Consider the following 25,222-nt stretch of genomic DNA (forward strand, 5'->3'; position numbering starts at 1 on the left):
TGGGTGCATTCAGGGTTAGGATCTCCCGAGCCTTTGCACACCGCTGCGGCCTTGGGGCGGTGTACAGTTGAGGAATCCGAGGCCGCGGGGATAGGGGTGGTGGCCTTTGGGAACCGGTGCCTCGGGGAGCCCCCGCCCCGCCCCCGCAGTGACCCCGCCCCCCACATCGCATGGCCCCGCCCCAGTCCCCCCTCCCAGCCCTGAGCGACTCCGGCCTGCGCGCTCCTTTAAGGCAGCCTGCGGGAAGAGAAGAGCGCGTTTCGCCCCCTCCGACGCCGCCGAGGTAGAGGCTTCACCTTTAAGGCGGCGCGGGGACTGCTGGGAAGGCCGGCGGGATGGAGGCGGCGGGACCCGCTCACGGCTGCGGGTCCGGGTGAAGCGGGGCGGGAGCCGGAACCTGAGCAGGAGCCCGGCCGCGAGCCGAAGGCATAGGTCCGCGCGGGCCGATCAGGTCGGGAGACGGGCCTCTGGGTCGGCCTAGGGGAGGGGTCGTCGTGGGCGCAGGCTGTGAGAGAACAAGGCCGGCCTGCTGGGAGGGGGCGCGGTCCTGGGTGGCCGGGGGCGGGAGCTCGGCCTTTTCAGGGGAGGGGGGTTCGCGGGGCGTCGCGCCGGCGTATGGGGAGCGGTCATTGTGGGCGCGGCCTGGGTGGGGGGGACGAAGAAGCCGATATCTCAAGGCCCTCTAGGGGAAGGGTCTCCCAAGGGGCGGCCTTCCCTAGAGGAGGGGGCTCTGTGACTCGGCCTGCCTGTTGGGGAAGGGGCTGCCCGAGGGGTTGGGGCTGCATCCCCTAGAGGCGCCGGGGTCTCCTGCACGGGAGTGAGCCTCCACGGTCCCTGTAGGACCGTCCTCCAGCGCTCCCTGTCCTGGCTAGGGGAGTCCCCGGGGAAGTCCCCAGCCGGCCTGAGCCGGTGGTCTGGGCCGAATCCGGGTCCAGCCTCACCGGCCTCACCGCATTGCGTCTCCCCGGCCGAGACGAGCTGGGCGCGCCCTCTGTAGGCCGAGCGCGGGCACGGTGTGGGTTGCCGGCTAGGGGACTCGGGCACCTGGGGACCCAGGCGTCCTGGGACCGAAGGTGTTTACCTAATTCGGGGCGGACGGCGGTGTGGCCCCAGGCCCGGCACTCGCCTGTCCGCCCCCTCGCCTTCACAGGCGGCACGCCATGGCTACGATGGTGCTTCCGCGGGAGGAGAAGCTGAGCCAGGATGAGATTGTGCTGGGCACCAAGGCCGTCATCCAAGGCCTGGAGACCCTACGCGGGGAGCATCGTGCCCTTCTCGCTCCCTTGGTAGCTCATGAAGCTGGCGAGGCGGAGCCCGGCTCACAGGAGCGATGTGTCCTCCTGCGTCGCTCCCTGGAAGCCATCGAGCTGGGTCTGGGGGAGGCCCAGGTAGGCTGGTGTGGGATGCTGAGGTGGGAGGTTACGGGAGGGATGGAGCCTTCCAGAGGAATCCTGGCAGTGTAGGAACAGAACCGGAACAGGGAACCATGTGGCCTCTGGAGCCCATGGTAAGACCTCAGTAAATATCTGGTGAAAAATGAACTGGCTTTGAAAACCCCAGCTGCGCCTTGCCTCAGAAGAGCCTGATCATCCTTTAGTCCCCATGCAGAACCCTGTTCCTGACTTCTCTGATGGTAGCAAAGCATAGGAGAACAAAAAGGGAGATCCTTAAGAACCGCCCCCTCCCCATTCATTCTCTTATTCATTCCTTTACAGGTAAATTATCAAGTGCCCACTATGTGCCAGGCAATCTGTTATGTGCCAGAGACACAGGTCCAACAAGAGACAAGATCTCTGCCCTAATCTACTGGGGAGAGAGTCAGAAACACACAAACATTTGTTACATATTGTGATTAAGTTCTACATAGAGAACAAGATCCTGAGATAGCTTAAAGCCGGAGGTCTTATTTATGGGTCAGGGAAGACTTCTAAGGAAGTGACATTTAAGCCAGGACCTGAAGGAAGAAATGAACTGGCCTCCAGAAAAGGGAGGGAGGCAAGAGGTTACATGTGCAAAGGTCCTGAGATAGGAAAGATCTTGTGGTGGGAGAAAAGAGAAGACCTGTCTAACCAGAGCTTCCTGGGGAAGGAGAGGGACAGGAGAGGCCTGTGGCCAAGGCAGGAGCCAGATCATGCTGCAACTTAGTAGTTTGGGTCATATTCTCAGAAAAGCAGGAAGCCTTTGGAGGGCTTCAGTAGTCAAAAGATACAGTCGCCTTAGATTTTAAAAGCTTCCTTTGGGAGCGCCTGGCTGATTCAGTAGAACATGTGACTCTTGATTCTGAGATTGTGAGTTCAAGTCCCTTGTTGGGTGTAGAAATTACTTTTAATAAAAGAGTCTTAAAATAAAAACTCCCTTTGGCTGAGGGGTGGAGAATGAATCATATGGAGCGCATCAAGGATGGAAGCAGGTGGCAGGTAGCTAGCAAGCCACTGCCGGAATTCAAATGAGGAATGGTAGCCTGGACTACAGAGGTGGCTGCGAGGGAGGAGAGAAAGGACCTGGTTCTGGATGTTCTGGATGTTCTGGAGGTGGGTCCAGCAGGACCCAGAGGCGAAATAAGGGAGAGAGGGAGAGAGAGAGGAGGGCAGAGTAACCCAGATTGTGGTTGGAGCAAGTGAAGGGGGCAAGAAAGCCCACATGACCAGGGGTTCTGTTTTGGTCCTCTTGACACTGGGGCTGCCAGGACGGTATGTTGATGGAGATAATTCAGGAGGCGGACAAGGGGTGGACAAGGAGTACACACTTTCTCCAGGGCGCTGTGTTGGCTGAGATGCCGCCTGGCTCCATAAATCCTGGGCAGGTGGTATCATCTTGGTTTCCTTGTCTTTAAAATAGGGCTCATGCCATCTGCTGTGTATACTTCCAGGCTGTTTAGGGAATTTTTTAAAAAGCTAGTGGTTGTGAAAACACCTGTCACTTACGCATTTGCTAGTCAACTAGAAAGCGCGGGGTCCCAGACGGCCTGGCCCTGTGGCGGTGCAGTGCTGCTCATTCCCTCCTTGGCCAGTTGGCTGCCGGGTACGGAGAGAAACGCAGAGGGGTCCCCCTCCTAGTATGCGCAGACACCGACACAGATGGGCAAGAGGATGGCATGGAGGGAAAGTGCCCTTCTTTCCTTGGGCGGCAGAAATGACCCTGGCTGTGAAGGGTGAAGAAAGAGTAGAGCCTGTACGAGACTCCAAGGCAGGAAGAACTTAAGGGCTCAGGAAAAGAGTCCTAGAGGTTGGAAAGACAGGTAGGGGCTGAAGCTGAGGCCTCTGGGTCCCCTTCCCCTCTGGTTCCCAGGGGGCTTGGGACACATACACCTCTCCTTTCTAGGAGCTGCATAAGACCAGGGGCTTACCTTGGCAGAAATCAGGATGGGGTCTTTCCGTGTCCCTTCAGCCACTTCTCAGGGTTCTTAGGAAATTGCTAGCCCTGGGGTAAGGGGCACTGGGATAGTGGCCGTGGCAGCAGAGCTTAGGTACAACCCCCAGGAAAGACAAAGGAAGAGAACAGCTGGCTCAGGGAAAGCGCAGAACCCCAGCTAGCCCTCTTTGTGATCAAGTCAGTGAGGTGGGAACCGGGAGTTTTAATGCAGAGGACTAGCTAGAGGCCCAGGGGAGGGGATGGACTTTCTCCGAGTCCAGCAGAGCCAGCCTGGGAACCCAGGGCCTGACCCCAGCAGGAAGGAGCTGGGGGTGGGGGGTGGTCCCAAACCTCCTGGGTTCAGGTCTTGGACTAGGGTCTATTTGGGGCCTTCGGGGGAAACTCCCTTGATGAAAGGAGAACTTGGTGGCCCTCAGCCCTGTAGGCAGGGCCAGGCCCCAGCACCCCAGGAGGCCCAGGCTGGGGGTGGACGAGACTAGCCCTCATCCTGGCTGGCTGGCACCACAGGTGATCCTGGCACTGTCGAGCCACCTGGGGGCCGTGGAGTCAGAAAAGCAGAAGCTGCGGGCTCAGGTGCGGCGTCTAGTGCAGGAGAACCAGTGGCTGCGAGAGGAACTGGCTGGAACCCAGCAGAAGCTGCAACGCAGCGAGCAGGCCGTGGCCCAGCTCGAGGAGGAGAAGCAGCACCTGCTGTTCATGAGCCAGATCCGCAAGCTGGATGAGGACACGTCCCCCAGTGTAAGCCCCCACCACGGCTGCTGCAGAGCCATCGGGCAGGGGCCCTGGGAGCAGGGAGGGACACGGAGTCCACTGGGCTCTGACCCAGCCGCTGACACTTGGGCTGCCAGGCCCCTCCTTCCCTGACGCTCATTCTGTCCTCAGGAGGAGAAGGGGGACGTCCCCAAAGACTCACTGGATGACCTGTTCCCCAACGAGGAGGAGCAGAGCCCAGGTGCAGAGGGGCGGCCGGTTCTGGGGAGGGGGAAGGGGGGGCTGTGGGAACTCCTTGTCCTTGGGACCCAGCGGTCACCAGAAACGGTGACCGAAAGTCCACCGTGTTCTTTCCTGCCGCGTTTCTGATCATCACAGCCCAGCATGCTGGAATTGTCAGGCAGGTCTCACGTGTTGCTTCTCTCCCCCTAAGCTCTGAGGAACAGGTATCGCAGTGGAGAGCTTTGGAGCAGCCTGGCCCGGGCTCAAGTCGTGCTCTGCCACTAGTCATCCTGGGACCACTGGTTTCTCTCCCTCTCAGCCTCCTCTGAGGGTTAAGGAAGACGCATGCACAGGGCTGAGCCCAAGGCCCGTGCTCGGCTTGCTAATGGCGTCGAGCCCCCGAGTCCAAGTCTCCCTCCTGCAGATGGGAGGCTGCGGCTCGGGGGTTAGGCGGCTTGCTCTACAACACACAGCTTGAGGGATTGGGGCTAGGACTCTACCCTCTCTATGGATGGGGAAACTGAGGCAGAATAGCTAGTGACTTGTCGGGCAGGTCAAAGGCATGGCTTGCATGTGCCAGCCCTGCCCTGGGGGGCAGTCGGTACATCTGGTCTGCCCTTGGCCTTGCAGCCCCCAGCCCTGGAGGAGGGGATGTGGCTGCCCAGCACGGGGGCTATGAAATCCCAGCACGGCTCCGCACGCTACACAACCTGGTGATTCAGTACGCCTCCCAGGGCCGCTACGAGGTGGCCGTGCCGCTCTGCAAGCAGGCGCTCGAGGACCTGGAGAAGACCTCAGGCCACGACCACCCTGACGTCGCCACCATGCTGAACATCCTGGCTTTGGTCTATCGGTGAGGGCGCCTCTGGCCACAAGCATCCGTGGGAGTCTGCACACCTCCTGAGGGCTCCAGCCCCGGGTCACAAACCCCCGGTCCCTGCTGTAGGCCAGGACTGGGCAGCTCGGCTCTACCAGGCAGCCCGGCCGCAGATGAGGAGCTTATGCCCAGAGAGGTCTGGGCCTATGGGGTGCCTAGGGCCTCTCTGAGTCTGGGCTACAGATAGACTTATTGGAGGAGAAAGGCTTGGGCATAGCTAGGGATGGGGACAGCACCTGATGAGGACTCTAAGGATACAAGGGAGGCAGCCCAGGTCTTTGGGGAGAAAATTAAAAAGAACAACAACAACAAAAAAGTCTTTGGTGAAAGAGAAGTTGCCCAGAACATGAGAGGGTTGGAAAAGTTTTCCTTGCTGGAAAGAACAGTATGAGCAAAGGCCCTGGGGAGTAGACAACAAGGTGCACTGGGCCTGAGGAAGTTGGGGTAGAATCCTGGGGAGTCTGGCACATCATATCCCAGTACTCGATGCCCTGGTGAGTCGTGAGTAAACTGTTCAAAGTCCCCCCAAGCCCCTGGAGGGCAGAGGCTGACCAGGTCTCCCCAACCCCTGCGTCATAATCGCATCCACTCATCAGTAAATACCAGAGGAGTGACCATGGGGATCTGGGACCAACAAGGGGAGGGCCTTGGGCTGGAGGACACCCCTCACCGTGCTTCTGCCTGCACTCAGGGACCAGAACAAGTACAAAGAGGCTGCCCACCTGCTCAACGATGCCCTGGCCATCCGTGAGAAGACACTGGGCAAAGACCACCCGGCTGTGAGTGAGAGTGGGTGGGAGGTGGGGGCTGCCCCCTGCCCTGCGTTGGGCAGGACCCTGGGTCACTGAGTATCGATTCTGCCCCCCCCCAGGTGGCCGCAACATTAAACAACCTGGCAGTTCTGTATGGCAAGCGGGGCAAGTACAAAGAGGCTGAGCCCCTGTGCAAGCGGGCGCTGGAAATCCGAGAGAAGGTGGGAGCAGGCAGGGCTGGGCAGGCCAGCAGGGCCTAGCAGGCAGGGGCTGAGGGCAGCCCTGAGCCCAGCTTCTGGCTCCCGCTCCTATCCCAGGTCCTGGGCAAGTTTCATCCGGATGTGGCCAAGCAGCTGAGCAACCTGGCCCTGCTGTGCCAGAACCAGGGCAAAGCCGAGGAGGTGGAGTACTATTACCGCAGGGCCCTGGAGATCTACGCCACCCGCCTTGGGCCTGATGACCCCAACGTGGCCAAGACCAAGAACAACCTGGTACCCTGAGCCAGGAGTGGGGTGGGGCGAGGGCAGGAGTGAAGGGAAAGGAAGGAGAAGGCTCAGCTCCCCATATCCCCGCTCGCTCTCTGGGCCCTTTCCTCCAGGCCTCCTGCTACCTGAAGCAGGGCAAGTACCAGGACGCAGAGACTCTGTACAAGGAGATCCTCACCCGCGCCCACGAGAAAGAGTTTGGCTCTGTCAATGGTGAGGCTCAGACCACCATGTGCCCCCGGCTCACACAGCGCAAGCCTGGCCAGCCATTCGCATCCAGGGCAAATACTTGAGCTTGGCGGGCCCTTGTGGGGTCTGGCTGGTTCCCAGCCGTGTGTACGCACGTGTGAACACACGCGCCCAACTCACACAGCCTCCCGGGTCCTGCCGGCGCTGCGTATGCCCTTAGCAGAGTCTTCCCCTTCCTCCGCTGGGTGATTCCTGCTCACCATGAGGGCCCACCCCGAATGTTTTCCCAGCTGGGAAGCCACCTTCCGGCCCCCAGTGGTCAGTCATTTCCTTCTCTGGGGTCAGCCAGCCTGGGTGTCATTCAGGCCCAGCATGTGTCCCAGGCTGTGGACTTGAGGCGTTTAAGGACCTGCTCCCCCCAGCCCTCTGTCCCAAGCCCCTCAAACACAGGCCCGCGCCGTATCATCTCCGTGTTCCAGAAGAGGGTCAGTATTGTTTCGAGTCTGTTTTTTGTTCACTCATTCATTCATTCATACCTTCATTCATTCAACAAAGCCCAATCCTGATCCTTCTTGGGTACCCCCGACCCCCTCCCCAGACCCCAGTCCTATGTTTCAACCAGGAGAAGCCTATATGGGAGGCTGGTGACGGCCCCCTTTCTCCCCCCAGGGGACAACAAGCCCATCTGGATGCACGCGGAAGAACGGGAGGAGAGCAAGGTAGCTCTGTGGGCAGGGCTGGGGTGGTCTGGGGAGGCAGGGTGAGCTGAGGAATGTGTAGAAGGGAGGGGCTTCTGCCACCTCCCCTGACCATCCCTTCCTCCAGGACAAGCGCCGGGACAGCACCCCCTACGGGGAATATGGCAGCTGGTACAAGGCCTGTAAAGTAGACAGGTGAGGACGGCAGGGCACGGCTGGAACTGGAACAGACGGCAGGGAAACAGCATCCTGGGTGGGGGCCCAGTCCAAGCTCTGCGCTGCATAATGCTCACGCGTGCACGCGCACACATACACACACACATCTCTGTGTCAATTTGTCTTTCGAGAACTGAGTCATAGGCCACCTGTCCCAAAAAGGCTTTCTGTACTGGGACAGCCCGATTATCTTGCCCTTGGGTCTCCCAGCTTTCAGTCCTGGTGGCAACATCCCACTTAGGGCTCTGGGGCCAGGTCCCCAACCCTAGAAACCTGGGGTGATTCCAAGACAGGAGAGTCTAAGTAGGCCTAGCACAGGGCTGGACACAAGACGGGAGAGATTCTGGTCGGCGGGATGGTTCCTCGGGGCCCCATGTGGGCCGGAGGCTAGGATGGGGCTGGTTCCCCGGGGAACACGGAGTTGGACACCACCCTGCTGTCCCGTCCACAGCCCCACAGTCAACACCACCCTGCGCAGCTTGGGGGCCCTGTACCGGCGCCAGGGCAAGCTAGAAGCTGCACATACACTGGAGGACTGTGCCAGCCGCAGCCGCAAGCAGGTGGGCCAATAGGTGTGGGCAGGGACCTGGGTGGCCGTGCGTGTTCCCGTCAGGATTCAGGGCTCCAGCTGATACGCCCTGTTCCTCCCTCAGGGCCTGGACCCTGCAAGCCAGACCAAGGTGGTGGAACTGCTGAAAGATGGCCCCGGTGGGCGCGGAGACCGCCGAGGCAGCCGAGATGTGGCAGGGGGTGCTGGGGCGCGGCCTGAGTCTGACTTTGAGGAGGCAGGGCCTGCAGCTGAGTGGAGCGGGGTGAGTCTGGGGGCTGGGCCGGGCCAGGAAGAGGGGTTGTCAGTGCGGCAGAGAGAAAGACTGGTCCGCCCCGCAGGACGGTAGTGGCTCCCTACGGCGCAGCGGCTCCTTTGGGAAGCTCCGAGATGCCCTGCGGCGCAGCAGTGAGATGCTGGTGAAGAAGTTGCAGGGTGGTGGCCCCCAGGAGCCTCCTAACCCCAGGTGAGCCTTCCAAGAAGCCACCCGGAGCCCACCAACCCCAGATGAGCTCCTGACCCAGGTGAACTCCCTCATCTCCCGTAAGCTCCACCACCCACCAGATCTGCTCCCCTCCGTCAGCCTCCGTCTCCAGCCCCCACCTGACCCCTTCCCACCTCCTCCCTCACCCCGTTCCACCCTTGGCAAATCCAGGCGTTCCTTTCTCCTCAGGATGAAGCGGGCCAGTTCCCTCAACTTCCTCAACAAGAGTGTGGAGGAGCCCGTCCAGGTATGGCTGGGTGGGTGTGGGGGTACTGGGCAGTGAGGCCCAGGCCCCAGGGCCCAGAAACTGCATGTCCTGTGTACTGGCCGAGCTTGTTGGTCACGTCTGTCCATCTCGAAACCTTTCCAGCTCTTGCCGGGCCTGGCTTTGGGCCGGACCCTGGGAAGACAAATGAGGGAAACCCAGCTCCTGCCGGGGGTGGATGTGCAAGTGACCAGGGCCGACACAGTGACTATGGAGGTGGGCGGGAGGGCCAGGGACTCTGGCTGATTGGGCCCCGTCCGGGCAGCAGCACGACACTGAGCCGCCTGCCTGCTCTGCCCACAGCCTAGAGCTACCGGCTTCTCGGACAGCCGCACCCTCAGCTCCAGCTCCATGGACCTCTCCCGACGAAGCTCCCTCGTGGGTTAATCCTGAAAGGGCAGCGAGTTGCCAGAGCCTCACCCGGCACTGCCCGCACCCCCAGCCCTTCGCATGGGCCCGCTGCTTGCCCCACCTGTCTCTCCCAAGGACCCCCATCTTTTCTGTTGAATCTCAGGGTAACCTCCTCCCTTGTCATCTCAGCCTGAGCCCTGGAGGCTGGGCCTGCCCGCTCCAGCTCCGGCCCTTATTTATTCCATCTAGCAGGGCCCCCTCTTTAGGTTCAGGGCCAGGTGAGAGGCTGGCCAGAGTCTCCAAGGTAGAGACTCAGTGGCCCGCCCTCCCCAGCCCGCCCCCCCCCAGCCAAGAACACTAAGCACCTGTGGTCCCTTCAGCACTCCTGCCCTTCTGCCCCCCCCACCCCTCGGCCGTTGCTTCTGTATATAGAGAAATAAGTTATTGGCCGCGCCCCTCCCCTCAGTCCACGGTACTGCCCGGTTATGCCCTCACCGTGCCCTTCTCTAGTGGTACCGCCCAGGCCTTAATCACCCCCATTCCGCGCGGTGGTATCTTCCAGGCTCTACATCTCGGGGGGGCGGGGCGCCTCCCCAAAGGGTTCCCTGGGCCTTCTCGCGCTCCTCCTGGCCTCTGAGGGGCGCGTGGAGCCCCATCATCGCCCCATGATCGCCCCATGCCCCAGGACGGAGAGCCCTCCCCTTGCCCGTCCTCTCACCGCCGGGTCCCGCCCAGCGTCCCGGCCTTATGCACTGCCCCTCCCGCCCGGCCCCGCCCAGGCACGGCCTGACCCCGCCCCGGGCACCGCCCGTCGAGCCATCCTGCCACGCCTCTCCCCTCGCCTGCGGCTTCTTGCTAGGGGCAATGATGGCCCCTGTGGCAGGAGGGGCTGCCCCCGTTGCGGGGGTGAGGCGGTCTCTTCTCTATTTTCAAATGTTGCTGTAGAAATAAAGACCGTTTGAATCTGAGCCGGGCTTGTTTTGGGGGCGGAGGCCAAGGGCCCCTAGAGTCTCTAGATTGGGGGTGAGGTCGGGAGAGGCTGCGAGCGAGAGCCAACGAGCGTGTGTGTGTCGCTCACGTCCGGTTCGGCACTGCTGGAGCCCAGGTAGTTTGCTCCTTTCCCGGATTTGTTTGGGGGCCTCACAGGTTGAGTTTTTTCTAACAACCTTCATCACTTAAGCTCTGGAGACCGCGGGCTTTGAACTCTTCCCCTTACTGAGCTGTTTTATCTTGAGCGAGTTACCGAGACTAGACCTTTTCCATCTATAAGATGTGGGTGACGACACCCTCCGGGGGCTGCGTCTGAGTTAGGAGTGCCAGCACACCAAGAACCCCAAATAAGTGAACTTCTGATGCTAAAAACTCGGGGAACTGCGAGGGTAGGGATGACTGCCTCTGCCAGACAAACATGAAACGTGTCAACCCCAGCCCTAAACTGACCTCTTACGGTCGGGACGCGTCAGGTGTCCTCAAGCCTAGGTACGGCTATATGGAGCGAACTACAAGCCCCAGAAGGCAATGCGCGGCGATGATGGGGCGTGGGCTGGGAGACGCGGCCTCGGGTTTACGCCTGCGCAACAGCAGGCGCGGGGGTGGGGGGTGTGGTCGGGCAAAGTAAAGAGACTACAAGTTCCGAGAAGCAACGCGGCAAGGCCCCAGTCGAGAATGTTTGCGCCTGCGCATCGCGGGCGGGGCCTCTGGGGCGGAGCGGCCACCATCTTGGAACGGGAGGCGGAGCAGAGCTGACTGGGAGCGACCGAGCGGGCCACCGCCGCCGCCATGAACCCCGAATAGTGAGTGAGCCCCGCCCGCGCCGTCCGGCGCAGCCTCGATCCCGAGTACGGGGCTGTACGCTTACCGGGGTTGTCCGGCCTGGGTCAGGACGGAGCGGTGCCCCCACATCCGGGTCCCTCTTCCGCTGACCCCCCCCCCCCACATCCGGGTCCTGCCCCTCCCCCCGGGGGGCCCCAGGACCCCGGCTCGGCACCCCGAGTTCTTGCACCCGGAACCCAGACACTGCGACCCCAAGGGGCACTACTTCAGCCCGAAGCACCGATCCCTAACAGGTCTATTGGTCAGGTGACCCCGCAGCCTCGGTCTCTCCAGGCCTCAGTTTCCCCACCTGCTGCTTGCAGTGGCGGTCTGGGTGCTGACGACGGTCCCGGCGTTTTGGAGCCTGTCCAGGCTCGGGCCCTTTAGGTCTGACAGTAAATCTTTTCTGTTTTTCCCGTTCTCCCGGAATCCGGTTCCCGGGGCTTGGCAGTCGCGGGAGGCCCCGAGGGAGTGCTCTGGGTCGCTGTCCCGGAGGTCGTCCCCCTCAGGGGCTGCCGCTTCGGCCTTTGCTGGGTCTAGCTGCCCTGGCGCTCCTGGGGGCCAGTCCCTTCCCACCTTCTCCTCACCTTTGTGCAGGCCCCCTGCGCCACCGTCACACCCCTTCCCTTCGCCGTCACGCTGCCGATGAAGTTTAGATGAATGTGGCATTTGTTTCTCCCCTTCCAGTGGGATTCTCTGTACCTCAGACTCTCCTCACTTCTTGGTCACTCCCCCTGCGGGTAGGTGGCCCACATGTCTGCCCCGGACTTCTCCTGACAGTTTTCCCCCAGTGTCAGTTGTCGTCTTCCTCTTCTGCCACTTCCTATTTCTCCTCCAGATCCAGGCCTCAGATTTCCTTGGGGAAGGGAGAAGCTCTGAGCTCGATTATAAGGGACCCAGAAGGGAACCAGCAGGCTCTCACAGAGACTCTGGAGTCTGAACCTGGTTTCCAGTCTTAAAGTTAACAGCTGTGTAACTTAGGGCAAGTCACTTCCCTCTTCTGACCTCTGGTTTCCTCATTAGTTGGGAGTAACACCGTCCACTGCAGAGGGCTGCTGTGAGGGGCTTAAATGAGATAATGCATTTGCAGTGTTTAACATAGGGCCGAGTGCAAAGTAGGAACTCAGTGCATTTTAACTGCGGTCGTTGCTACTCGCTCGCCACCTCTTAGAGGCTTCCTACCAGGCCCTTTACATAGATACTCACTTAACAAGTTCTAGGCTGGGCCCTAGCTTCCATTTCTGGGACCTCCCCTGCCAAGCCACATCGGCCCCAGGGCATTGACGGGGGTTTCCTAACTAGCCCCTACTGGCCCAGAGACTACAGAGTCTGTCAGGTGTCAGGGTAGGACACCCAGCTTTTTCTCCTAATGATGGTGATCCTTGGTAGGTTATGTGCCTCCCTCTCTGTGCCTCAGTTTCCTTCTCTGTAAAGTGGAAATTCAGACTCGGTCCTTTGGGCCAGCTGTAGTATGGGGAGTGGTCAGCCCTATTCTTCCCAGGACTTGTGGGAGGATATTGTGAGCACCTAGATACTCCGAACCAAGGCAAGCCTCACAGCGTGGGAGAGAGCTGTAGTTGTGATTGTAGGATGGCATGACGGGTGGGCTCCCTGCCTGCCTTCATGCCTTCCCATCCTTTCTCTCTAGTGACTACCTGTTTAAGCTGCTTTTGATTGGTGATTCGGGCGTGGGCAAGTCATGCCTGCTTCTGCGGTTTGCTGTGAGTACGAAGCCTCCCGTACCATCCACCGGGGGTCCTGGCTGGTGGCAGGAGGGAGAGGGGGCACCCCAGAGCACAGTGGTTGCAAGACCTTGGAACCAAGGATGAAGTCGCAGGACCTTCTAGTAACATCTCTGACTGAACAAAGACACAGGGCTGGCAGGTTGGGGTGCTGAAAGTGGGGGCTTAGCAGTTACAAGCTTGGCTGGGGCAAGGACCTGGAGGGAGATTTTCTAAATGGGCTTTGGGCCTGTCCATCTAGGCCATTTTGTTGGTCCCGCCTTTTCCAGGATGACACATACACAGAGAGCTACATCAGCACCATCGGGGTGGACTTCAAGATCCGAACCATCGAGCTGGATGGCAAAACCATCAAACTTCAGATCGTGAGTGTCGCTCTTCCCAGTCCCTGGTACAGAGGCAGCCGCGTTGGGAGGGGTAGGGGCTCTGGGCAAGTAGCCCGGCGCTGACCTGCCCTTCTCTCCTGCTGTCTTGTAGTGGGACACGGCTGGTCAGGAGCGGTTCCGGACCATCACTTCCAGCTACTACCGGGGGGCTCATGGCATCATTGTGGTGTATGATGTCACTGACCAGGTACTCCTCAGGTCACATCTCCAGTTTTGCCTCCTCGGCTTCAGGTCTTTGGTTCTTGTTTTGTTCCGGGTTTTGGGGTTTGTTTGTTTTTTTTTAGGATTTTGTTTTTTTAAGTAACCTGCACACCCAGCATGGGGCTTGAACTCACGATCCCTGAAGTCAAGAATCACGTGCTGTACTGACTGAGCCAGCCAGGCACTCCAGGTCTTTGGTTCTTGTTTCCTTTTACTCTTCCCATCCTCCCTTCCGGATGCTGCCTGGAAGGGAGACTGTGCTTGGACTCATTTCACAGGAAGGGAAACCGCTGCAGAAGTGCATTCTGCTGAGGCCCCAGGGAGGGGCTTTGGCAGAAACGGGCCTCACACCTCCTGGCTGAACTTGCCGCCTTATTCTAGAGTTTCTAGCCATCTGTGTTTCGAAGGGGTTTAGTCAGCTGGTCGGTTGCTGTGCTGGGCCCCTGGCTTCCTGTGTGAAGACACTTGGAGAATCGAGTGCAGGGCTTTAGACGGGCGAGGGAGCCCAGCACTCTGGGCGCATCAAGAGCAGAGGGTAGGAGCCCTGGGTCTGCTGTGGCAGCGGTGGTGGTGTTAACAGGCTGAGACAGTCCTACCGTCCTTTACGCTTTATATAAGTTGTCACGGCCTCTTAACACTCTGAAGAAGTCTGCAGCAGGCCATTTTACAGGTGAGGAAATGGGTCAGAGTGGTGAGGAGACTTGCTTGGGGCCGTATAGCTAGTTAAGTGGCAGACACAGAAGACCTCGGTCTTCTGATGCTACTCGCTTTATTCTTTCTACTAAACCTTGTTGGTTAGCGGGGAGCAGGTCCTGGGGACACGGAAATGTTTACATCACCCCTGGGCCTGGAGGAGTTCCTGCTCCGACGGGCAGCTGGGCCCTTGGGCTCACCAGGAACTCACGATGCCTTCTGGACAACAAGCTGTGGGTGGACTGTGCGCTACTCAGAGGTCATCAAGGGCCTCTAGCTGCCAAGTCCCATGACCTCATTGCAGTTCTGGCCCTGATCGACCTCTCATGGCTTCTACCTTCCTCCTCCTCCCTCTCTTTTTAAAGTTTGCTGTCTCCAGCTTTCCTGCCTCTTGCTACATTAGCTTCTCTTTTCAGTGACTTCAGACTAGTTTGCCCTGTACTACCACCACCACAGTCCCTGCCCTCTGTACCCCTGCCCACCCCCAGTCTTGTGCTTCCTGACTTTTCCTGCATGGGTCTGGCTGCTTTGTGGTTTGACTTCTGTCTTCTGTTCTGTCATTCCTGTATAAACAGCTGTCACTGTGCATCTTTTCTGTGTTCTACTTTGCTGGCACTTTGTGCAGTAGTTCTGACCTTCATCGTATCACCCAGTGAACTAAGCGCTGGGGTCCCTTTTTTCCAGGTGAAATACGTTTGGGGAGGTGTTAGGTAACTTGCCCATGGTCTTATTGCTAGCTCGTTTGCTAGGAGAGGCAAAGCCAGTGTTTGAACCCAAGGTTCTTGGCTTCTGAGCTTACCCTTCCCTGCCCCTAGGCAACCTCTCCTGAGCTCCAAATCATCTTCCGAACTCAGCATGTCTAGCACTGGTCTCACCCTCTCTCGCTAAACTGGCTCCTGCATCGCCATCTTTGTAACAGAGTTCCTGTTGACCTGACCAGAAAACTCTTCCCTCCCCCTCCTTCCCCTCTGTTCTCCCCCCCACCACCTTCTCTTTCAAGGCCTTTCCCTTGTAACAATAGCAGTGATGAGGATGACAGCAGCTCCTGCTAATTAAGCACTTGTTACAAGACAGGCCTGCATTCATTATCTCCTGCGCGCAACAGCCCCAGTGAGAGCTACTGTTTTATCAAAATGAGGAAGCTGGAGCTCCGAGGGGTCAGGTGACCAGTGTAGGGTCACACAGTAAGTGGCAGAGCTGAGGCTTATCCAGCAGGTCGGACTCTAAATCTGGTGTTCCTTGCCTCCCTCCCTGGCCTGGGGCGTATCTCATCCCTAGATCGTTCCAGCCACCTCCCAGGTGGTTGCCATCTTCTTGCCAGTCTGATATGGCCTCTACACTCCTGTCCCGACTATCTTCCCAGAACTCAGGTGTACTTCTCCAGCTCCCTTCCTAAGAAAACCTTTGGGGGCTCCTGGTTGTCCAGATTTAGCCAGGCTAAAACCTTCCGTTCTCTGGCCTGCCTCCTTTCCCCCTCCTTTTGTGCTCGGGACCTGTGTCTCAGCAGCCTCCAGCTTCTCCTTGCTCCCCAGACGTGCCGAAGCGGGTCAAGCCTAAAGCTTGACCTGGTGCATGTCCTCTCCTCGCCTTGCACTTTCCCACCCTTCCACTTGCTTCCACACAAGGCCAGTTCGTCCCTTCGGACACAGGTCAGCCGTAGTCTCTCCAGGCGGAGCTGGTCCTGGAGCTCCGGCGGCACTCATCACCCTGTCTTGCCATTGTGTATGTGTGTTCTTGTCCGGTCCTCCACTGTCCCCTGAGTGCATTAGGGCAGGACCCAGGTATTTGTTCCTTTGTTGTCCACAGGGCCCGGCCTGGGACGTGGCAGCACGTGTACGTTTGAACCCAGTGGGTATCACCACGCTTTTGACTCCTGAGAAGGGAAAGTGTGGCTCTAGCTCAAGCACGTTCCTAAAAGTTCTGTCTTTGTCTCTGAGCTGGGGTAGGGGGTGGGGAGCGGCCAGCTGTCAGGAGAGCCGGTCTGAGCAAGGAGGCTGTTAGTGCCGGAAGCAAGATGAACATCTGGCTCTGTTCCCAGGATGCACCTGTCCCTCATGGGCCAGGGTCTCCTCTGCGAGGACCCTCCACCTACCACTGGGCTGAAAGCCTTCACACCTTACAGCGATTTTAAGGCCACTGTGGGGAATTTTGTGATTCTTGTTAACCTGTTCCCCTCCTTTTCTGTCTCCTCTCTGGTCTCTCTCCTGTTGTCATTTGCTCCCCCACGTATTTTTGGCCTTTTGTGTCTCGGGGAGACCGGCTGCAGGAAGCAGAGCTGGCTGGCCCTTAGGCCCAGTCTGTTAGGTGTCGCAGCTGCTGGCAGACGGCTGGTGCTGGGCCGGGTTCGGCTTTGGAGGCCTCAGATGGAGCGGGTCAGGGAGGAGATCTGAGCCTAGAGGGGAGGGGACAGCTTCCTTTGGGTCCCTGAGCTCTGGGGCTCTGTCTCTCTTGGGAGCCCAGGGAAACCCCCTTCAGAAGCCCCTGCTCTCCTGACCTTGAGTAGGGGTGGGCGTAGGGAGCAAAAGAACTGTATTTTGATTCTGGCTCCTGTAGGAGTCCTATGCCAACGTGAAGCAGTGGCTGCAGGAGATCGACCGCTATGCCAGCGAGAACGTCAACAAGCTCCTGGTGGGCAACAAGAGCGACCTCACCACCAAGAAAGTGGTGGACAACACCACGGCCAAGGTGGGTGGGACCTGGGTCGGGCCACCCAGGGTGGGCTGGGGTCTGCTGCCCCTCACTTCTCCCTCCCCTCCTCTTCTCTCTTCTCTCCTTGTCAGGAGTTTGCGGATTCTCTGGGCATCCCCTTCCTGGAGACAAGTGCCAAGAACGCTACCAATGTCGAGCAGGCATTCATGACTATGGCTGCTGAGATCAAAAAGCGGATGGGGCCTGGGGCAGCCTCGGGGGGTGAGCGGCCCAACCTCAAGATCGACAGCACCCCTGTGAAGCCGGCTGGTGGCGGCTGTTGCTAGGAGGGGCACGTGGGGTGGGACAGGAGGGGGCACCTTCTCCAGATGATGCCCCTAGAGGGGATAGGAGGTGGCCTCCCTCTCCTGGGGCATTTGAGTCTGTGGCTTTGGGGTGTCCTGGGCTCCCCATCTCCCTCTGGCCCGTCTGCCTGCTGCCCTGAGCCCTGGTTTTGTCAAAGCTCCCCAGGGAGGATACCCAGGACCTTTGGCTGGGGTGGGGATGTGGGCTTGCTCTGCTGCTGCCTCTAGGTAACTTTAAAAGATACCCCACCACACACCTTTCTTTGGGATGAGGGCTCCTCTCTTTCCCTCCCTTGCCCCCCGTGCCATGTATGCTGCAGTGGGTTTCTTTCCTTTACCCTTTTTCCTTCTGTCCCCACTCCCTTTCCCCAAGAGCTGGGAGCCTCCCTGGCCTGTACAGTCCCTGGCTGCAGTGAGAGCGCCAGGGGCAAGGAATGGGACCAGGGGATCCAGGACCCAGGATCCAGGGCCCTGGGCTGGACCTCAGGAAGGGCATGGGGGCCATAGGGGCCCAGCAGCCCACCCTTTCCTCTCTTCCCTGCCTCTCCTCCCCGTGCCTCTTCCCCTCCCCTCCCATACTCACAGCTCCAGCCGTCCATCCGGCCGCGGTGGGGTCTGAGCACACCTAGAGCAGGTGGGCGGACGGCCATGCTGGGCCTGTGTTTTGAGCCCAGAGGGATCCTGCTCCTGCCACCCCCTGCCCTGCCAGAGCCAGGCCCGTGTGCTGCCTGCTCCCGGAGCCCCTTTGTCCCCATGGCAGGCAGAGGCGGAAGGCCCACCGTGCCAGAGGCTGGGCACCAGCCTTAACCCTTACTCTGCCGGCACCTCTTCCCTTTCCCTGAGGCAGCACATCTGGCTTATTCTCGCCCTTCTGTTCTTTGGAGCCTATGAGGGCAGGTCCTCATACCCTGTCACTGCTTCTCCTCTGGGGAATGTCAGTGCAGACCCAGGGTCCAGGGCCTCTCCCCTCACCCCCTCCCACCCAGGATCCTAGCGGACCCCCCCCCCCCCCCCCCCCCCCCCCCCGCCGTCTGGCACAGCTTCTTCCTGCAGAAAAAACAAACCTTTGGTCTCTACCTGAGAAGCCATGTCCCTTGTGCTGTCTCTCGCCTGTCCCACCTGTGCCCTGCCCTCCAGCTTATATTTAAGTCCCTGGGGTGCCCCCACTCCCAGGTTCCCCTCTGGTGTCATGTCAGGCATTTTGCAAGGAAAAGCCACTTGGGGAAAGACAGAAAGGACAAAAAATAAATTTCCACTGGCCCTCGGGTGAGCCGAGGGTTTTTGCAAGGAAGTTGTGGCGGTTGAGTGTGGTCTGTGGTGGGAGCTGTCGGGGTGGGGGAGTGGAACTGGGGCCCTGGGCTTGGCTGGCGGTACAGGGGTCCCTGGATTGGGCTGCGTGTCCTAGGGTTGCTGTTGAAAGTCCTTGACCCACTTCTTAAAGCCAGGAGTGCTGCCTGCTTTTGCTTCTGTGGTGTGTCCCCACGGGCCCAGCACGGTTCCAGCAGCAGGGGAGGCGGGCGGCCACGGGCGAGTACCTGGTGAGCAGCCGCGGACACCCACACAGGTGCACGGCCGTCCGGCCTGTAAGGTTGCGCTGCGGACGTGCCGCATGGTGCCTGGCCCGCATCGCCTTCTGCTCCCTCTCCCATCTTTGCTCTGGGTTCAAGCCAGGTGTCTCGCCCCCTGGGACAGTCCCAAGTTCCTCCCACTTCGGACCTCAGCCTGGCCTCCCAGGGAGGCTAGTGTGCAAAATACAGTATGTGAGGGTAGGGGTGTGTGTGTGTGCGCGCGCGCTCGCGCGCGCTCCTCCGAGTGGACCCAACTCGTGTGACGCGGGGGGCGGGGGCGGGCGCATGCCAGGGATATGCGTCCATGCCGACGTGTCGCCGAGGTTGGGGCGGGGGTGGCGCCCGGGCCGGGCGGTGCAGGCGGAGGGGCGCACAGAGACCCGGCCCCGCCCGAGGCGGCTCGCACGGCGGCCCCGCCCCCGGCTCCGCCCCGCCGGCTTCGCGGGCTGGAGAGCGAGGGAGCCGCGGGCGAGGGATCGCAGGATGAGCGATCGCGGCCCGGGCAGCCGGCAGCGGACGCGCCCCCCGAGCCCACCGGCCCGCGCCCCGCGCGCCCCACGGCCCCGCGGCCCGGGTCCCGGCCGCGCCGCCCGCGTCCCCCGAGGCCTGCGGGCCATGCCCGGCCGGCCCTGAACGCGGACCGGGGGGCGTCCCCTTGCGCCCGGGCCCCGCGCTGGCGCCCCCCGGGCCGCCGCCCGGCGCGGGGGCCATGGCGTTCACCTTCGCCGCGTTCTGCTACATGCTCACCCTGGTGCTGTGCGCCTCCCTCATCTTCTTTGTCATCTGGCACGTAAGGCCGGGCTGGGGCTGGGGGCGGGGTGGGGGGGCGCCGGGGGCACACGGAGCGGGAGGGGGCCGAGCAGATGGGCTCGGGGTCCGCGGAAACTTGGAGCCTCCTCTCCGCTATACCCCTTCGGTCAGCTTCTGTTCGCCCCCATGAATACCCCCTCCCGTTGTCGGCTTCCTTCCTGGGGCCCCCTTCCTCCGCCGCCCCCGCCTGTCTGTGGGTATGTCAGTTGGTCTCTGACCCCCTGCCCCTGCCCCACGCCGCCTTGGGGTGTGGGGCGGAATTCTGGGATTCTTGTTCCTTTCCTCCTACCACCCCCCAGTCCAGTCGCCCCCGTTTGTCTGTCGGGCAGTTTGTCTGTCTGCTTGCCCCCCCCTGTGGGTTTTTCCAGCCGGAGTGATGGAGCCGGTTGCCATGGCAACTGCATCTGTTTACAGGACCCACAGATCGCAGAGTCCATTAACCCCTTCCCTCTCACTCACCTCCCTGACCCAGCAGCGATTGGCTCTTAAGCAGACCAGAGACCTCGTCCCCACCACCAGCTCACCTTGGGCTTCCCTGCCCCCTCCTTTCCGGGCTTCCCCTTATCAGGTTTCCTCCCCACTTCCCATTTTCCCTCCTCTTCCTTCCCACTTCCCCCTTTGTCTGGTATCCCCTTTGGTCTGTCTCTCACTCTGGCCTGGCTTCACACCTGCTCTTTCTGTGTCCATTTCTCATCCTTCATCCTAATCGCCTCGCCTTAGAGTCCCTCTCCCTCATTCTCTCTGGGGTCTTCTCCTCAGTGGTCCCCTCTGCCTGGCTCCCTTCCTCTCACCAAGAACTATATCACTCAGCCTCCAGCTCATTGTTTGGGACGCTTGCCCCCCCCCTTGACTGCCCTCCCTCCACCTCTGTCCCCTGAGGTTTTGGCCCCCACCCCGATCCCCTCAATGAGGACTGCCGGTCTTGGTCGGCCTGGTCTGTCCGTTTCAGCCCCCTGTGCTCCAGGACATCTTCCTGATCTTCATGCCCTCTAGGGGAGTCCCCTTACCCCTCTACAGTCTTTCCCCCCTGTAACCCGCTCTTTCCTTCCTCCTCATTACCTCACCTGCTATCACCTGGTCTCCCCACTTCTTCTTTTTTTCCTGGGACCTGCTGCCTGCCCCCATAAGCCTGTCTGGCTCTTGACCAATCTCTCCCTTCACCATCCCCCAGCCCCCTCCTCGAGCTCAGGGTTCCATGGGCTCTCACTGCACCCCTCCTCCATAAGGAGTGAGCCCCTACAGGCACCTTCCAACACATCCCCCTCCCATCTCCAGCCCTCTCCCTGGCTTTGCCTCTCCCTCCCCCCCCCATAGGTCTCTTAATTGCTTTTTCTTTTCTCCCCCTTTGTCTTTTTCTCTTTCTCTGCCTCCATACCCCCCCCCCCAATCCATCTTGATCTCTCTGAGCTTCCTATCCCATCCCAGAGTAGTGGACAATCCTGGGGGGAGGGGAGCTGGGGTCCTAAAGATCAGAAGAAATTGAGGGTCACAGGCTGGGAACACAGACCTAACCAGTTCCTGGGAGAAAGTTTCTGGAAATCAAGTAGCCCCTTTTCAGGCCTCTCCCCACCCAAAGACCTCCCACAGCCCCTCTGGGGGTCCCTGTTCTTAGGGGCTACTCAGAGCAGTCCTCCATCCAACACACCAGTGTTGATGCTTCCTGAGAACCGGGGTCTGGGCAGCTGAAGGAGAGTCAAGGATGAGTAGGACTCGGGCTTTGCCCTTGTAAGGCTCCTAGGCTGGGGGGAAAGGGCCCAACAAATATTTCTTGAGCACCTATTATGCGTCAAGCCCGGGGTTCACTCAGCTAAGCTATTTAGTTCAGTGATCTTAGCAAGTCTGTTTCCTTGTGGATAAAGTGGGTTTGTTGTATATACATCAGAGTGCCCAGAGCACGGCCTACTGAGGGGGGTGGGATGGGCATAGGCATAGGAGGTGTGGTCCTCAATCTGAACTGGTAAGAACCAGAACCTTCCAGGGCAGGACCCCAGATCCCACCCCAGACCCTGAGCCCAGTCCCCACTAGTCACTAGGCAACCCTGTTGGTGAGTGACGCGTGTCAGCTGTCATCGTGGGGGATTGTTTGTTCCAGGGGGCTGAGTCAGAGCCAGGCAGCCTGGGGGGTGGGAGGCGTGACACCCGCTGCCTGCTGGTGGTGCCAGCTCTGGGGCGGACAGACGGCACCCTTCCGCTCCCCGCTGGACCCTGTTTCTGTGCCTGGCAGGCAGGTGGCTGCCCAGAGTCCATGGGGAGGGGGGTGCTGCTCCAGATGGCCCCGGCTCCCTCCAGGAAGCCCACGTTCTCTCCCTCCAAGCCGTCTGGGGTCCAGGGTACTTGGGGGTGATGGGCCCTGTGCCTTGTCTGGTGCTGAGGGGAGGGGACCCCAGAAGACTTTTCTTCCAGACCTCCTTCCATGTCAGCTCCCACTGCCCCCCACCCAGGTCTGTCTTATCATCCCTCCGAACACCTGTATCTCCCAAGAGTTCCCCATCCCAATGAGTACACTGCCATCTACCAAGTGCCCCAACACCCAAAGGCAACTTGGGCCCCTGTGCCTCCACTCCTGCCATTCAACCCGCTGGAGTCTGGCTTGGAAACAGCTCTGCAATCCCTCCACACCTCTCCACTCTCACTGCCGCTCTCCCCATGCCGATCATCATCGATGAGCAGCAACCCCCACCCTTCCCCCATTTCCTCACTGGCCTGGCCTTCCTATGATAAAGCCATTAAGAATTTTAACGCTGGAGTCTAATTGGGTTAGAATCCTGGCTTACCACTGACTAGCTGTGTGGCCCTGGACAAGTGACTTAGCCTGTCTGTGTCAGTTTCCTCATCTGCAAGACGGGTATGATAATGCCAGGCCCTACACCGTCAGGTTGTTGCAAACGGTAAATGAGGTAGTAGACATAAAGCCCACGGGCATAGAGCAAACACCATACAGGTCTTGGCTGGGACTGTTCGCCAATGTGTACTTCCCGCTCCATCCATCCTTAAGTGTTAGCCTGACCGTCCTTCTCTGCTGCTTATACCCCTCAGTGGCTCCCCTTTATTTTGGGTTAAAGTCCAAACATCTGGTCCGGGTTCACAGCATCTCCAGCCCATCTCTCACATTCCTTCTTTCTTCCCACTCACCTCACACCGTCACTCGACCCCATGGAAGCTGCGACTTCCTCAATGTTCCTTGTTCCTTCAACCTTCTGTCTTTGTACCTGCTGTTCCTGCTGCTCGGACTGCCCCCCCCCCGCTTGTTCACTAGTCACCCACTCAGAGTCCAGCCTGAACTCTGCCCCCCATCACGCCCAGTGCTGGGCCAGGCACCCCAGTAGTCCCGATCACCCTGGAACATACTTCACAGCTCTCCCAAGCAAGGGAGCCTACCCAGGCGAGGGCTGTGCCTGAGGCCTCTGGGGCCCCGGTGGCCAGCAAAGGGCAGAAAAAGACACCATCTCTTGGGATGTTTTGGATGGAAGCATCGTGAATATGGCTTGACTTGGGCATTAGCGCACCAGGATGCCATTCCCCACTATTGGGTGACCTTGGGCCAGGCCCCGCCCCTCCCTCAACCTCAGTTTCTCCACCTTTGCATCAGGCTCCATCCGGTCCAGTGCCCATGCATGAATTCCTGTGTCACGGAAGGACGGGTGGGGGGCCATCAGCTGCTGCCCCAACCCTGACAGGCACACACTCCTCCCCCAGATCATAGCCTTTGACGAGCTGCGGACCGACTTCAAGAACCCCATCGACCAGGGGAACCCAGCGCGGGCAGTAAGTGATACATGTGCTGTGCCGAGGTGTGTCCGTCCGTCTGTCTTTCCATCTGTTCCAGGCGAAGGGGGATGGGGGACGGGAAGAAGGGGTTGCGTGGTGGGACCGGCGCCGGCCGTAGCCCTTCCTGTCTGTCCCCGCCCCCAGCAAACACCTGGCGCGGGCTCAGGGCTCGGGTTCCTCCTGGCGGGGCGGCCGTTGCCAGGCTCTGGGCCGTTGCCGTGGAGACGCGGGTGAAGGTCCCTCCATGGTGACGGTTGCCATGGGGACGGCGCGGCTGCTTCCCTGCCGCAGAGACTGCTCTGGCGCCCCCTGGCGGCCACTTGAGGGTCGGCAGGGGATGTAGGGAGGGCGGCGGGGGCACCCCCAATGCCCGCTCCTCCGCCTCCCCCATGGCAACCTTTTCCTCCCCCTACAGCGCGAGCGTTTAAAAAACATCGAACGCATCTGCTGCCTCCTGAGGAAGGTCAGTGTCAGGGCCAGTAGCAGGAGGCCCCTAGCCCAGGTTGGCCCTTCTCTCTGCGACCCGGAGTGCGGCCTTGCCCCTCTGGGGCCTGCTTCATGGTCAGCCACCGGGAGGGAGTGGGAGGCTTGAGGCCTCTTTAGTCCCCAGAGGTTATGGTGGGGGGCACCTGCAAAACCCCGGCTCCCCTCTGTGCCCTTGAAGCTGCCTGGTGTCCTCCCACCAGGCAGCTGACCTCTCGCCCTCCCTCCCCAGCTCGTGGTCCCGGAATACTCCATCCACGGCCTCTTCTGTCTGATGTTTCTGTGCGCGGCAGAGTGGGTGACCCTGGGCCTCAACATCCCGCTCCTCTTCTACCACCTCTGGAGGTGAGGGCCGCAGCCTCCCCAGGCTTGGCCGCCTCTGGAAGCTGCCTTGGGGAGGCGGGCGGGGGGGGGGGGAGGCGGAAGAGCAGGGGAGAGATGCGGGGAGCTCTGAGGTGGGCGCTCAGGCCCCTCCCTCACGCCAGGTACTTCCACCGCCCGGCGGACGGCTCTGAGGTCATGTATGACGCGGTCTCCATCATGAATGCGGACATCCTCAACTACTGCCAGAAGGAGTCCTGGTGCAAACTCGCCTTCTACCTGCTCTCCTTCTTCTATTACCTGTACAGGTGAGGCCCTGCCCGCCAGTCAGAAGCCAGGGAAGGGATGTGCCTCCAATTCCAGAAATGGTCGGGCCCCAAATTGCCGCCTTTTTGCCAGAAGGACTGAGGGCAGCCCAGGGTATGGCGGGGTGGGCGGCCAGTACCCGGGCCTACTCGGGATTCGGCTCACTGCCTCCTCTTCCCGCAGTATGGTTTATACGTTGGTGAGTTTCTAAGGGGGAAGCCGGCCAGGGAGCAAGCCCAGAATGGACCGGACGCCTGTGCACCCCCAGCCCTACCCCTCGGCCGCAGAGGCCTCAGCCCTGGGGAGGGAGGGGGCACTGGTGCCCCCAGCCTCCTCTCCACCCCTCCAAACTGCTGCTGCGGGGACCTCCCGCCTTCAGAGCCCCCTCCCCTTGGACCAGGGCTGGGCAGAGCTCTAAATGGGGCAGGGGCTTCTCTGCCAGCCTGTAGGCATGGCAGTCAGTCTTGGAAGGGGCGGAACCTCCGGCCTTGTCCACTTCTGGAGGGGAACATGGACCCTGCCAAAGGGCAGGGCTTGACCCTGGAAGTTCTGGGCCGCCCCCCTCCACCCTCAACCCTGAGGCTCCCCCTGCAGGTGGGGGGGTACCCGCACCGGGAATGAGCAGGCTCAGCAGGGGGGCAGTCCCACCCCTAGTCTGCCCTCTCCCCTCCCCCAGGCCCTCTCTCCAGACCTCCCCCTTCCATTCCCCACTTGCCCCAATCCCAGCCTGTCCTGTCTCTTGGACCCATTTTCTATGTTGCCTGGAGGAGTCCGGCACCCCCTCCCCGGCCATTTGTGAGAAAATATGAATAAACTACTGCAAACACGTGGGCCCCGGTTCTGCTCCGGAAGGGCTTGAAGAGGACATGGGGCAAAGGGACTCTATAGGGAGCGACCCTCAGCTGAATCCCCAGTATAACCAGGCTCAAACCACCTGCCCACGGGACCCTCTAGGGAACCCCTCCGATGG

General features: G+C 60.4%; 3 protein-coding genes across 10 annotated transcripts; all 3 read left to right on the forward strand.

The window, feature by feature from the left end:
• Positions 1 to 191: 191 nt before the first annotated feature.
• On the forward strand, positions 192 to 10,137 carry KLC2 (kinesin light chain 2). 7 transcript variants are annotated; one of them, XM_047691288.1, is made up of 16 exons: positions 192 to 283; positions 1,114 to 1,388; positions 3,880 to 4,110; positions 4,255 to 4,324; positions 4,936 to 5,158; positions 5,874 to 5,961; positions 6,054 to 6,155; positions 6,252 to 6,425; positions 6,533 to 6,632; positions 7,278 to 7,327; positions 7,434 to 7,501; positions 7,974 to 8,082; positions 8,176 to 8,334; positions 8,411 to 8,535; positions 8,743 to 8,800; positions 9,122 to 10,137. In XM_047691288.1, the coding sequence occupies exons 2-16, from the start codon at positions 1,161 to 1,163 to the stop codon at positions 9,203 to 9,205; spliced, it is 1,869 nt and encodes a 622-aa protein (XP_047547244.1). In that variant the 5' UTR covers positions 192 to 283; positions 1,114 to 1,160; the 3' UTR covers positions 9,206 to 10,137. The 7 variants fall into 7 exon arrangements, with proteins under 7 accessions (XP_047547244.1, XP_047547246.1, XP_047547240.1 ...); XM_047691290.1 differs by having other exon boundaries at positions 215 to 283; positions 1,151 to 1,388; XM_047691284.1 differs by lacking the exon at positions 192 to 283 and adding an exon at positions 290 to 432.
• Positions 10,138 to 10,823: 686 nt separating this feature from the next.
• RAB1B (RAB1B, member RAS oncogene family) lies at positions 10,824 to 18,287 on the forward strand. 2 transcript variants are annotated; one of them, XM_047691292.1, is made up of 6 exons: positions 10,824 to 10,962; positions 12,630 to 12,702; positions 12,993 to 13,088; positions 13,201 to 13,296; positions 16,557 to 16,688; positions 16,784 to 18,287. In XM_047691292.1, exons 1-6 carry the CDS (start codon positions 10,949 to 10,951, stop codon positions 16,976 to 16,978), a joined length of 606 nt encoding a protein of 201 aa, XP_047547248.1. In that variant the 5' UTR covers positions 10,824 to 10,948; the 3' UTR covers positions 16,979 to 18,287. The 2 variants fall into 2 exon arrangements, with proteins under 2 accessions (XP_047547248.1, XP_047547247.1); XM_047691291.1 differs by lacking the exon at positions 10,824 to 10,962 and adding an exon at positions 11,627 to 11,721.
• An 858-nt stretch (positions 18,288 to 19,145) lies between these two features.
• CNIH2 (cornichon family AMPA receptor auxiliary protein 2) lies at positions 19,146 to 25,100 on the forward strand. Its single transcript, XM_047693188.1, has 6 exons — positions 19,146 to 19,354; positions 23,071 to 23,139; positions 23,558 to 23,605; positions 23,858 to 23,970; positions 24,111 to 24,254; positions 24,436 to 25,100. The coding sequence occupies exons 1-6, from the start codon at positions 19,274 to 19,276 to the stop codon at positions 24,461 to 24,463; spliced, it is 483 nt and encodes a 160-aa protein (XP_047549144.1). The 5' UTR covers positions 19,146 to 19,273; the 3' UTR covers positions 24,464 to 25,100.
• Positions 25,101 to 25,222: the final 122 nt, after the last annotated feature.

The sequence above is a fragment of the Lutra lutra genome, chromosome 10, assembly GCF_902655055.1.
Source record: "Lutra lutra chromosome 10, mLutLut1.2, whole genome shotgun sequence".
In the NCBI taxonomy this organism is placed as follows: domain Eukaryota; kingdom Metazoa; phylum Chordata; class Mammalia; order Carnivora; family Mustelidae; genus Lutra; species Lutra lutra.

Coding starts and splice junctions, on each gene's coding strand:
- RAB1B (XM_047691291.1), top strand. CDS start 11,642: ATGTGGCATTTGTTTCTCCCCTTCCAGTGGGATTCTCTGTACCTCAGA. Junction 11,722..12,629: donor CTTGGTCACTCCCCCTGCGG/GTAGGTGGCCCA, acceptor CTTTCTCTCTAG/TGACTACCTGTTTAAGCTGC. Junction 12,703..12,992: donor GCCTGCTTCTGCGGTTTGCT/GTGAGTACGAAG, acceptor CGCCTTTTCCAG/GATGACACATACACAGAGAG.
- KLC2 (XM_047691288.1), top strand. CDS start 1,161: ATGGCTACGATGGTGCTTCCGCGGGAGGAGAAGCTGAGCCAGGATGAG. Junction 7,328..7,433: donor AAGAACGGGAGGAGAGCAAG/GTAGCTCTGTGG, acceptor CCCTTCCTCCAG/GACAAGCGCCGGGACAGCAC. Junction 7,502..7,973: donor AAGGCCTGTAAAGTAGACAG/GTGAGGACGGCA, acceptor TCCCGTCCACAG/CCCCACAGTCAACACCACCC.
- CNIH2 (XM_047693188.1), top strand. CDS start 19,274: ATGGCGTTCACCTTCGCCGCGTTCTGCTACATGCTCACCCTGGTGCTG. Junction 23,140..23,557: donor AGGGGAACCCAGCGCGGGCA/GTAAGTGATACA, acceptor CTCCCCCTACAG/CGCGAGCGTTTAAAAAACAT. Junction 23,971..24,110: donor CTCTTCTACCACCTCTGGAG/GTGAGGGCCGCA, acceptor CCCTCACGCCAG/GTACTTCCACCGCCCGGCGG.